At 37.6% G+C, this 13,392-nt stretch overlaps 1 protein-coding gene and 1 long non-coding RNA gene across 2 annotated transcripts; one reads left to right on the top strand and one right to left on the bottom strand.

The window, feature by feature from the left end:
* Positions 1-451: 451 nt before the first annotated feature.
* LOC107592397 (uncharacterized) lies at positions 452-2,395 on the top strand. Its single transcript, XR_001609973.1, has 3 exons — positions 452-588; positions 1,490-1,641; positions 2,242-2,395. It is a non-coding gene; the product is annotated as an uncharacterized lncRNA (long non-coding RNA).
* An 8,491-nt stretch (positions 2,396-10,886) lies between these two features.
* Positions 10,887-13,128, bottom strand: LOC107592398 (transcription factor Sox-19a). The gene is made up of 2 exons (XM_016281899.1): positions 12,222-13,128; positions 10,887-12,101 (listed from the first exon to the last, which is right to left on the bottom strand). Exons 1-2 carry the CDS (start codon positions 12,866-12,868, stop codon positions 11,855-11,857), a joined length of 894 nt encoding a protein of 297 aa, XP_016137385.1. The 5' UTR covers positions 12,869-13,128; the 3' UTR covers positions 10,887-11,854.
* Positions 13,129-13,392: the final 264 nt, after the last annotated feature.

Here is a 13,392-nt window from a genome sequence, read left to right on the forward strand (position 1 = left end):
TGGTGTTTAGTGCGTATTTCTGTCTGTGTGGGCTGCACTCCAGTGGCAACAGATCTGACAGTAGATAGTAATTCACGGTGTTCTGAGATTTGGACAAACACGAATGATTAAAAATTCTGAATGAGTGCAGATTAAATAAACCCCATTTAGATATGGGTGTTCCTTCAGTATCAGGAACTTTTATGTGCCTTGGATTGATTTTATTATTATTATTATTATCTAGAATGAAAAGATTTTAAATGTTTTCTTTTTATGACATTTTCTTTGTGAATGTGAAGTTCCACAAGTGTGGAACTTTGGCCATACCATTTATTTTTGCAACGTATTCATAAATGCATTTTATTGTTTTACTATTGTCCCAGACCCAGACTTTCAGTCTTGAAACCAAAATATGTATAGAGATGAGAATGTGTGTCTGTACGTTGTCTTTACAAAAACAAACCAAAAATACTTTTTTGTATTTTATGTTGTGTTTAGTTTTTCCAGGCAGGAAGTAACTTCAGATGGGGACACACAGGACAGTTGTCTGCGCTCTCTGTTTTCCTGAACTTTCTTGGCTCTCTGGGACGCATCTTCAGTTCCCTGCAGGTGCACACATGGTTACTTAACTTAAGGGGGACGTTGCATAGACTTCTGTTTTTTTTTTTTTTAAATAAAGCTAGTTATAAATACTGTAACCTAACCCTAACAGAAAACATTCTGCTTTTTTACCAAAAAACAAACAAATAAAAACTAAAAACTTATTTACTTTATGATTATGCTGTTTTTACAAACGGGGACATTTCTTAAAAGAAGGTTATGGGAGATTTTGTCAGATTTAGCTCACTTCTGCTTACAAATTTGTCCCCAGTAAGTACTGTAGGTACACAAACACATTATCACACACATTCAGGGCAGAAAGTACACTCATGCAAGAGAGACCAGGGTTGGTTGTACTATTCAAATGTCAATGTACTATTAGATAAATGATCACTTTCCCTAGCAGTGATTTTGTATGTTGGATTTATCAAAGTCCAAGTCTGAAACTCAAATAATTTGTGCATAAATTTCTATTTCTTTCTTTCTTTTTGACCTCTGTAATTTTTTATTAAAATATCATAATTCTTCTCCAATCATTCAACCGACGTATAGAATTAACTACAAAGTATCCTGCCCTACATTTTTCTGTTTCACTTGGACATACATTACAACATTGAAGAATAGGTCTGTTTCTACTTCTGTTACATTGAAACTTTAAAAGCAAAAAATAGTAAATAAGCTGTTTAATTGTTCTTAAAAGCTTACCCCATTGTGTCATGACATGCTCTGTTATTGGGGTATGTTGTCACCAAAGGTCAATGTTTAATGAACTGTGACTTTTTTGGGGGGCAGTAACAATGGAAATGTTTGATAGACATTTGTAAGATTTGACTGTGTTAATCAGATGTGTTAATATTTCCCATTACATTTTACTTTTCTCTTTTCATATATAATCTCTCTCTTATTGTAGGACACAGGCCTTTCTCTCTTAACTCAGATGTATGTTGTGGCCTGCTGTTGCAGTGGGGTAATACTAGCACAGGTCCTGATGTACTGGAATAAATGCGTGACAAACAGCCAGAAAGAAGGACAAGAGGAGAAAGACAAGGCTGAATAAAAGAGGTGAAATAAACTCTGCTTGATAAAGGGTTTCCGTTGTTTGGACTATTGAGGTTCACTCAGTGCGAGGATTCAGAAGTGAAATTTTCAACCCTTTTGTGGTGAAAATCAGATAAATAGTCAGTAATTGCTTGATTATTTCCAGATTTTAAAATGTAACTACAAACACATACTTCTTGCTAATTTAACTTACACATTTTTTCTTAAATTAGCACTTTCGTACTGATATCAAATACATATTGGGGTAATTCAGCTAAAGAAAACGGAATATTTGGCTGACGTGGAATGTACTAATCAAACTGTATTTATTTTCTTGGATAAATGCTGTACAAATAGGATGTATTTATCATTTTGTTTAAATAAGGGGAAATGAACGTCACAAGGCCAATTTACAAGTCCGCCTCTGTGTGGCAGTAGTTATTTAGCTCAAGCGAGCTTGTGAATGTTGCAATAAAGCCCCACTAGGTGACAGAAGAGCATTTTTTTTACTCTTTACATTATTGTGTACTGTTGAACTTCTACTGTCCATGCAGATTCTGTTACTATATCCCTGTAAATACATGTTGTTCACTATTTTTCTCTTTCTTTCTGTCACTTGGTCAGATACCGTTTTGCTTTCTTGGATTTACACTTCAGAATGTGTGTGCACTCCCGGAAAAGAGGTTGTGAATCATTAAATGTCTCATGAAATGTTTGTAATTTCACTTTTCAGTCCTTAGATGTGATTTCATTTCTTTTTATTTATTTATGCCATACACTGCACATTTTCAGACATCTTTTTCTGTAATAAAGTATTATTCTGATCATTAAAGCTCCTTTAACATGTTATTATTTCTTTTTACATAATCATTTTTTCTCATGTTGAGTGAAAGTTTCTTTGGGATTAGTAGGGAAGTCAACAAGTAGTTTAAAGGTATTGAAATGACAGGCAGCGTGTCCCCCGGTGTTGCTTAGGCGCTGTGTTGACGCTGTTGTGTGGTTTGTTTGTTGGGTCTTGTTGTGTAGTCCTGGCTCTGTCTGCTTTGTGGGAGGTCTTCTCTGCGGGGCTGTGTGTGTTTCCGGAGCAATGAAAACTCACTGAAACATGAGTCATAAAGCGTGTGTGCATCCGTGTGATTTGCTCCTTATCTACCTGTCTGACAGTTCTCAGTCTACCATCATAATGATCTAATCTGCGTGTCTGTGTGGAAACGCCACACTGTGTGTGTGTGTGTGTGTGTGTGTGTGGTGTTTGCCCTGCAAATGAGGTTCTGAAAGAATCGTGTGTGTTTGTGTGTGAGGACATGAAAGAATTACGTTGAAGAAAGTGATTTACTTATATTTTCCATATTTACGACTTCTACGGATTCCAATTGTGTGTCTGTATTATCAGAGCACTTTGATGTGTGTTGTTTGATTGTGTGTGATAAGCAGCCCATTGATGCAGTTCTTCTGCATATCTGAAGAATGAGGTCTTGGTGTTTAGTGCGTATTTCTGTCTGTGTGGGCTGCACTCCAGTGGCAACAGATCTGACAGTAGATAGTAATTCACGGTGTTCTGAGATTTGGACAAACACGAATGATTAAAAATTCTGAATGAGTGCAGATTAAATAAACCCCATTTAGATATGGGTGTTCCTTCAGTATCAGGAACTTTTATGTGCCTTGGATTGATTTTATTATTATTATTATTATCTAGAATGAAAAGATTTTAAATGTTTTCTTTTTATGACATTTTCTTTGTGAATGTGAAGTTCCACAAGTGTGGAACTTTGGCCATACCATTTATTTTTGCAACGTATTCATAAATGCATTTTATTGTTTTACTATTGTCCCAGACCCAGACTTTCAGTCTTGAAATATAAAAATCACCCTAAAATATTCATTATTACATTTTAAATCTAATATACCCTAAACAATGAGCAAAATACACACATTAAAAAAATGAATGCCATTTATATTAACCAATAACCAATAACGACTGTCTCTCAGATGTGGCGTAGTTTCCATCATGATCAACAATTTTTTTCCCAGAAGTTATTATACATATTTACCAAAGGAGAAGAACATAATAAAGAAAATTATGCAACGAAAGTATGAAATAGGATTATATTTAATACAAAATGCGTGTGTGTGTGTATAGATAGATAGATAGATATTTAATTGTGTGTAATTGGGCTGCATAAAGTACTATGAAGTTAGCCTTAGCCAGACCAAATAGTCAGCCATCCAACAATGTTTAAAATGTCATTTCCATCACGTCATTTTCATCATGTCAGATGGTGCTGTGGTTGAAATGTTCATGACTTTAAGAAAAAAACTATATAATTCCCTTCTTATGTATGTAAATACACACGTAACATTGTTATTAGACAATTTTAAGGAACTGTTGAGAGTGTGAAAAATGTTTAAAAGTTTAGTTTCTTCGTTCACATGGCCAAAAGTACTATAAGTTGAAGAATCAGCCATGCAGTTATTTTGTGTAAAGTGGAAAAACAAGAAATCAGATAGCTTTGTGTCTGTCTGTCTGTCTGTCTCTCTTTCTCTCTCTTCATCCTCCATGCAAGAGCAGCTGCAGTGGATCAATACTCCAATCTGAGTGTTGTAATCCCTCTGCAGTTCAGTGCAGCATGTCAAAACGAACACTCTCCTTCTTCTCTGTTTCTCCCATGAGCTTACCTAAGATAGTACCCTGAAATGATGTATTGTTTGCATGTTCAAACAAAATGTGTGTGAGAGAGAGCAAGATAGAGAAAGAGAAAGAAAACGAAAGGTGTGGAAAGGCCACCTGTCACCCATCATATCGTCAAAGGTTCTTGAATTTTCGTCCGTCTGGCCAGGTTGGATTCAGGGTAGGCATAAAATTAGTAATAGGAATGTGTTTACAACATTTCCTACGACTCAGTACTACAACTGAAATCCAGTTTATCAAACATGTTCATCCACATACAGATGGTGCTTTATTAAACTCCCTGTAGCAAACTGAAACACTTTATCACCTGCCAGTATGACCTTTCATAGTATTTTATGGTGTTTGTACACACACATGTTTATTTAAATATTATATTATTATTATATTTAAGTTGAAGAATCAGCCATGCAGTTATTTTGTGTAAAGTGGAAAAACAAGAAATCAGATAGCTTTGTGTCTGTCTGTCTGTCTCTCTTTCTCTCTCTTCATCCTCCATGCAAGAGCAGCTGCAGTGGATCAATACTCCAATCTGAGTGTTGTAATCCCTCTGCAGTTCAGTGCAGCATGTCAAAACGAACACTCTCCTTCTTCTCTGTTTCTCCCATGAGCTTACCTAAGATAGTACCCTGAAATGATGTATTGTTTGCATGTTCAAACAAAATGTGTGTGAGAGAGAGCAAGATAGAGAAAGAGAAAGAAAACGAAAGGTGTGGAAAGGCCACCTGTCACCCATCATATCGTCAAAGGTTCTTGAATTTTCGTCCGTCTGGCCAGGTTGGATTCAGGGTAGGCATAAAATTAGTAATAGGAATGTGTTTACAACATTTCCTACGACTCAGTACTACAACTGAAATCCAGTTTATCAAACATGTTCATCCACATACAGATGGTGCTTTATTAAACTCCCTGTAGCAAACTGAAACACTTTATCACCTGCCAGTATGACCTTTCATAGTATTTTATGGTGTTTGTACACACACATGTTTATTTAAATATTATATTATTATTATATTTATTTAAACATTATTATAGTGAAATAATGTTATTTTACATTTTCTGTAAAAAAAAAATTGTATTTTAAAGAAGTGATATGATGCTAATAAGATGATAATTCTCTTTGTGTTATGGCTGATAACTTATAAATGGTAGCTGGTAGTTATATTCTATTTTGTCTAAGTAAAGTAAAAAGAAACACTAACAATTAATAACAACTAAAATCAGTATTTTGGATTTAGGCATTATAACAGTATAATCTACAGCATGAACAATTCAAATTCATTTTGAGATTTGGGTACAGATTACATTTAACAGTGTTATTAATTTGATTAGTTTTTAATGATTAACTTTAAGTGAGCATTAGATGACGGCAAAGGTAATCTAAATGTAAAAGCCGGAAATAAGCATGCACAACTAAATATACAATGTCAGTATGCAATATCTGATATTGTACCATATTCTGCTTCTCAAATGATGATATCTGAAGAAAGTTGCTACCTGTTAAAGTCGAGATTTTACACATGCAAAGAATAGAAGATGCATTGTGTTATATGAGTGGTGTATTTTAGTTTGTATCAATTTTTGTATAAGAGTTTTGTATGTGATTTTTTTTTGTCCAGTTGAGATGATAATAGATCAGTACTTATGTCTGATTATAACTGAGATGAATGATGCTCAAGCAAAGTTTAAATAATTGACATGTTTCTGGGGACTCACGTTAAGCTGTGTGACGTTAGTTAAGTTGATTGATATTCTACTCACTTGTTGAGGTTTTTTGTCACTCATCGGTTCATTGTTGTTGCACAATCCTTCAATGGCAAATGTTTGCTATATCTCTCCCATGAATAAGCACCACACCTACAGTCTGACTTATGCACAGATAAACCTACACTACTTCTCTCTCTCTCGCTCCTTTTTTTGTTGTTGTTTGAGCATGTAAGTCAAGCATAATAATGTTCTAGGTGACATTCAAGCAGACAGCAGTGCATAAATATGCTGTTGGTCCTGCTCTCTGTTGCAGCTCTGAACTGGAGCATAGCAACTGCGTCCCGTCGAGTCATAAACATGAATAAAGAGCCAAACTTATACCAAATTGGTTAAAAACACGTGTTTAACTTTATCTGGTAACTTTATCATGCTGTTACATACAGTACATCACTTAGTACAGTAAAATCACATCTGCATGTCAGGGTTATTATAGTTAGCTAAAACTAAAACCATTACAAAAAAACAAAAACACATTTTTTTTAATCTAAAATGAATGTTAGCTGAAATAAAATAAAATCTAAAAAAACTTATTGTAATTCAACTAGTTCCCATGGAAACATTTCTCATTTTCATTTGAACTTAATGATATAAAACAACTAAAACTAAAACTTTAGTCTGCTAAATGACTAAATGTAAATGTAAAACTAAAACTGAGAAAATAATAAAACTAGACATATATATATATATATATAAGGACAAAATTACACAGAAATACAAAAATTGAAATAAAAGCAGAAAATATAAATATAAAATGAATTAATAAAAACTGAAATAGTTTCTCATTGATGCTAAAACAGCACTGCTGCACATTTTGTAATATTTGAGGTATGACTGGAAACCTTTCGATTGTATCTGACCTGAGACAGATGGGTTTGACTCAGTATTGCTCAGATTCTGAGAAAACATTGTGAAAACTGAAATAAAATCAATTCACATTTAAACCATCTTTTTCAATTATTCTTTATTTTTTGTGTGTGCGGAACAGTTGTATTGTCTAGTGTGACTGAACATTGTGTGACTGTACTAATGATTCATGAGAAATTAATAGGTTTGTGAACTTTATTAGACTACTAATCAGTTTCATATGTAGACAAAAAAGGTGTGTATGAAAAGTTTCTCAAATTGTCAGAGTTAGTCAGCGGGCATTTAAATGTTGTTCAACTGAAATTGTGGAGTCTGTTTCTTCCCCTTCCCCTCTCTTCTCTCTCTGGTGGGTGTGGGGTTGAGTTTGGGGGATTGCTGTTGCTTTGGGAACAACCTGTGGAAGCCTCTGTGTGTTGCTAGGAGATTTTATGCTTTCAGCAAGAAAATCTGTCTCCCCCTTCAACTGAACCCCCACACATGCACACAGCGCGCGCACACACACACACACACACACACACACACACAAACACACACAAAGCTCACTCAGTTTGGGAGTTTGCCAACTGATTAATTCTGAAAATAAGATGTTAATATCAAAACAAATGTTAAATGGTTAGATGATGCTCTTCATGGCTTCACATATCTCTCACCCTTCCCCTATACACTTGACTTGCTACTGGATCTGCACAATATAGAACATAGAATAGGCTACATAAAGTATTAAAGTATTATTAAACATATCAAAACACTCTCTTTGCACCATAAGTGAGAACTTAATAATTTAAAAAATGTTTTCAAACATATTTTCCATTGTAATATACTACATTGTTATATATATATATATATATATAGTACAAATATCATGAATTTCCAAGACGTTTTCTTATGGTTACTTTATTACCTGAACAAAACGTGCACTTTCATGAGAAGGCCAAAATATCTTGTATTAATTACTTTTATGGCTAGAGACAACCTTTCTTGTTTATGATTTTCTTTGTCACATGACAACAAAATGGCTTCCTGTATGATTGTTGTGCCACACTGACACCATTTTTTGAAAATTGCTTCACTGAAATCATAATTGCTTGTCGTTTTTTTTCATCTCCGGACAGTTACACCACCTAGACAAATTTTACATCCAGAAAATATCATTATGATTTACAAATGTGTATGATAAGGTGGCTTATATAGCCAATTAAATCTGTATGCATTGCATTTTTATTGCAGCTTATTTTTGAATACAATAACAATTTTAGAACTTTTTTGACCGAATTTGACCCAAAAAAGAGCATAAATTCATCGACAACCAACAAGATTCTGCTTTTAAAAACTATTTGAAACAGTTGTTATTGACTTTATGGACTTCTTCCTTCTTTGTAGAACTTCCTGCAATAGCATTTATGAGTCCGGCGGACTATATTTGTCCTCATATGCGCGAGTGTTTATAACTCCCATCCCCCTTTCAAAACTCTTCCTTGGCATCTCCCCCCAATCCTCCCCGATTAGCCGGTCCTGACTACAGCATTACCATGAGAATAGCGGGGAGCAGCGAGCGGGTTAAGCTCGGGACTGCTGAGAGAGGGGAGACGAGGCACTCAATGCAACGCTAATTTTCTGCCCGGTAGGAGAGCGAGAGAAAGGAGAACAAAGGCGAGCATAAGAGGCGCTGAGAACCGCGCGCTTTTACTGCGCGCACCTGCGTACTCAAAAGCGCAGGACAATGAGACTCCGAAACGGCCAATTACGGCCCGGACAGCCACTCGCTTTCTCTCCTGGAAAAAAAGCGGGCAAAGTATGAAAAAACACGAGAGAAAGGGAGGGATATTCCTCCGACCTCTGTGTTTTGATCCTCCGAACTTTTATCGTTTTAATCGATGTCCACTTTCTTCTCGGGGTTAGGTGACGGAGGTCAGATGTCCCCTCAGCACTCGCCAAAACTAAGACCCTGTCCCTCCTAAATCAGTGTCCACTGCACTCATTGTTCCCTTTACTTGCTTAATTTGGTGCGTTTAGCTAATTATAATATTAGTCATATCGACTTGAATGCGTTAACGATGGTTACTTTATTACCTGAACAAAACGTGCACTTTCATGAGAAGGCCAAAATATCTTGTATTAATGACTTTTATGGCTAGAGACAACCTTTCTTGTTTATGATTTTCTTTGTCACATGACAACAAAATGGCTTCCTGTATGATTGTTGTGCCACACTGACACCATTTTTTGAAAATTGCTTCACTGAAATCATAATTGCTTGTCGGTTTTTTTTCATCTCCGGACAGTTACACCACCTAGACAAATTTTACATCCAGAAAATATCATTATGATTTACAAATGTGTATGATAAGGTGGCTTATATAGCCAATTAAATCTGTATGCATTGCATTTTTATTGCAGCTTATTTTTGAATACAATAACAATTTTAGAACTTTTTTGACCGAATTTGACCCAAAAAAGAGCATAAATTCATCGACAACCAACAAGATTCTGCTTTTAAAAACTATTTGAAACAGTTGTTATTGACTTTATGGACTTCTTCCTTCTTTGTAGAACTTCCTGCAATAGCATTTATGAGTCCGGCGGACTATATTTGTCCTCATATGCGCGAGTGTTTATAACTCCCATCCCCCTTTCAAAACTCTTCCTTGGCATCTCCCCCCAATCCTCCCCGATTAGCCGGTCCTGACTACAGCATTACCATGAGAATAGCGGGGAGCAGCGAGCGGGTTAAGCTCGGGACTGCTGAGAGAGGGGAGACGAGGCACTCAATGCAACGCTAATTTTCTGCCCGGTAGGAGAGCGAGAGAAAGGAGAACAAAGGCGAGCATAAGAGGCGCTGAGAACCGCGCGCTTTTACTGCGCGCACCTGCGTACTCAAAAGCGCAGGACAATGAGACTCCGAAACGGCCAATTACGGCCCGGACAGCCACTCGCTTTCTCTCCTGGAAAAAAAGCGGGCAAAGTATGAAAAAACACGAGAGAAAGGGAGGGATATTCCTCCGACCTCTGTGTTTTGATCCTCCGAACTTTTATCGTTTTAATCGATGTCCACTTTCTTCTCGGGGTTAGGTGACGGAGGTCAGATGTCCCCTCAGCACTCGCCAAAACTAAGACCCTGTCCCTCCTAAATCAGTGTCCACTGCACTCATTGTTCCCTTTACTTGCTTAATTTGGTGCGTTTAGCTAATTATAATATTAGTCATATCGACTTGAATGCGTTAACGTCGGGACCATAAGCCCGCTATCGTATTAACGATGAATTAAACGAGTCTGGTCGCTTTTAAATGGGCTGCCATATGAAGCAGATCCATATGGGTTTTGATTAACCATTGGGAAAAGTTCGTTTCAGCAATTTCGCAATAAAGGCCGATGTGGTCGGGCTGGGCTGTCTTGCACTTATCACATTAAATCGTCTAATTCGTGAAAGTGTGTAGGTTGTGGCGCCATAGAAAAGCAACACCTGTCATGTTATCATTAAACAAACTTCTTAAGGCTTACTTGCTTTCCAGGATTTGCTACTTATGAATGTCACAATCTAAAGTGTGTTTGAATGTAACTGAATTTGTAAAAATCTGTGCAAAGAACAGATGTCGTTAGAATGCTAATCATAAGTAGGCTACATGTACAATGTTTTAACTTGCTAAATTGTAGCTTCAGGCCTGACAGACCCATTGCAACAAACCAGTTAAGATCAGAACAAAAATTGAGGGGAGTTATTTCTAGTTATTAAATTCTTTTAATTGTTTTGTTTATTTCCATTGATTGTTTAGGCCTATATATTTTTCTGTGTTGTCTGTTTAAGCATGCTTAAATACATTTTTATTGGCATGGCATTATTGTATTTCAGTTGTAAAATTCAGAAAAGTTGTCTGGTTTTGAATATAATGAGAAAGAAAGACGAGTGTACAAAAATAATAAAATACTTTATTACATTTTTTGTTGTTGTTGTTTTTCTATCACGGTTGTCAAGTCACATACAAGATTATTAACCCTTACTATAAGGGCTTAAAAGTAAAAAAGAAACATTTCACAACAATACATTCTTCGTCAAACAGTCTTTTAACAAGCTCATAAAGTTTTTGTTTTTAATGAACATTATTCAAAACGTTTTGACTCTCCCTTTTTTACACACAAAACTTCTATTCACAATGTTCTATTTCTCAAAGGAGTTGAGAATTAATTGTTGTTTTTTAATAGAAAATACAGTCAAATCCCTCTAAGCGGGATCTCTATTTCATTTTCACTTTTTAATGTAACAAAAATCTGTTGTAGCCCAGGGCATATATCTACACTAACAAAAATGTCTAAACCGTTGTGCATTTCATATTTTTTGCATTACCTAAACAATGAAGAGCAGCACAATGTTACAAAGTCTTGTGGTATAAAAGCTTCAAAGTAAAACTTGGGAGATTAATTTTTGAGGTGTTTTGATGATCAGTACAAGCAGCTACTGAGGGAATGTGTGCTCCGTTCCCTTCCTTTCCTATTTAGCGTTCACAGCCATGCCTTTGAAGTCATTAGTCAGTGAGATGTTAAACTAGCTAGTTGATTATGCAAATAATAAGCAGTAGTCAACATTTGGCTAGTCGATTACAGAAAAAAAATGTGCCGTGTTACTACCATGAGCAATTCCAACAACAGTGCACCAGGCCCAAATGACAAAGTCATCGAACATTATGCAGAAAACAAAGACATGGACCTTTAAAAAAAATTGTTATAGAAATGGGCGACACATTCCGCACAATATTCTGAGGCACTTCAACAAGGCCAGAAGTCCAGCTGCCTTGCGATTTCCAGTTCGACCATGTGTCCACACACCCTCATCCTTTTTTACATATCAAGTTAATGTTCATAAATCTACAACCGACATCGATGGCCCTCCAGACCTGAAACAGGAAGGTAATGACAGTTTCCTGATCAGATGTGAGTGAGAGGTGCTGTACCGGTGAGGTAATGCTGTTGGATGTTGGAATAGCCTCTCTGTGCTCCACTGTCTGTGGTGTCTCCACCAGGGATATACATGCTAATCATGTCCCTCAGGTCTCCTTGTAAAGGACCCCTCTGGTGGCTGTGTGCTCCGGTGGGAGAATGAGACACCTGGTCTGGTTTCACCATGGACATGACCGGGCTGGGCTGCTGTGGAGTGCTGCTGTAGGACATGGGGCTGGAGAGAACAGAAGAAAAGCTTTTAAAGACTAAGCCTATACAAATCTAAGTTCATATCGTGGACATGTTTTTTTTAGTGCACATGAAAATATATGTAAGAACGATAAGAACAACTTACTTGTAGGAGTTGGCACCATTCATGTAAGTCTGTGCGGTGGCCATGGCGGATGGATACTGGAGGGCGGACAGATCATAGCGGTGCAGCTGCTGACTGTAACCCAGAGCATCCGCCTGCATGCCAGTGTAGCCACCTGTGTGACCCCAGCCGTAGCCGTCCATCCGCGGGCTTCCACCTGATCCTTGAGCCGCGGCTGCCGCCAGTAAGTTGCCGGCTGATAGGGGATACTTCGCAGCCGGGTTGTCCTTCTTCAGCACGGGTTTCGTCTTACGACGGGGTTTGTATTTATAATCTGGGTATTCCTTCATGTGCAGCGCGCGAAGCCGCTTGGCCTCGTCAATAAACGGCCGTTTCTCCGCGTCCGTCAGCAGCTTCCACTCGGCGCCCAGGCGCTTGCTGATCTCAGAGTTGTGCATTTTGGGGTTCTCCTGTGCCATTTTGCGCCTCTGACCCCGAGACCAGACCATAAACGCGTTCATGGGCCTCTTAACTTTGTCCATAGGATCGCTACCCTGTTGTTGTTGGTTGTTGACAACCGGTTTGGTGATTCCGTGAGTCCCTCCACCGTTCAGCTGGGTCATTCCCTGCGCGCTCTGGTGAGTCTGTGGCACGGCGGACTTCATGTCGTGTTCCAGCATGCTGTACATGGCTGACCACAGAGGTTAGTGGTGATACTGAAGTATCACCGTCAACTACTAAATAATTTAAAATTAAATCCACTGACTTTAAGTGTCCGCGAAGCTAAACGTTTACGCGTTACGTTTTGGACACACAAGTCCAAAAGACGAGAGCGAACTGATTGTAACTATAGCCAGGAGTGTTTGTGAACGCCTAAAGACTGTCAACAAGTTCTGAGGTGACGCTAGTTTGCCTTAAAAGCGAAACATGTCCGAGCTGAACTCACTGTGCGTCCTGCCTGCGACTCTTTCAGTGCTTGAGTGATAATAGAATTTCATCACTGTCCGCCTCCAGCTGCTTTCTTTCTCTCCACATTAGCATCACTAAAGAAGGGGTGCGGTGAATGTGGAGAGGCCAACAGCAGGAGGAGGATTCAGTTTTGGGAAGAAGAGTTTCTGTCTTCACCTGCAACTCTTTAAACGGATTTTACAATATAGTAATTTGTTTTATAGTGGCCATAGTTATTTCGCCATCAGACATCAAGTGCCTGTAG

Source organism: Sinocyclocheilus grahami, unplaced genomic scaffold (genome assembly GCF_001515645.1).
Source record: "Sinocyclocheilus grahami isolate Dianchi unplaced genomic scaffold, SAMN03320097.WGS_v1.1 scaffold152.1, whole genome shotgun sequence".
NCBI classification, from domain to species: Eukaryota; Metazoa; Chordata; class Actinopteri; order Cypriniformes; family Cyprinidae; genus Sinocyclocheilus; species Sinocyclocheilus grahami.

Coding starts and splice junctions, on each gene's coding strand:
- LOC107592398 (XM_016281899.1), bottom strand. CDS start 12,868: ATGTACAGCATGCTGGAACACGACATGAAGTCCGCCGTGCCACAGACT. Junction 12,102..12,221: donor AATGGTGCCAACTCCTACAA/GTAAGTTGTTCT, acceptor TGTTCTCTCCAG/CCCCATGTCCTACAGCAGCA.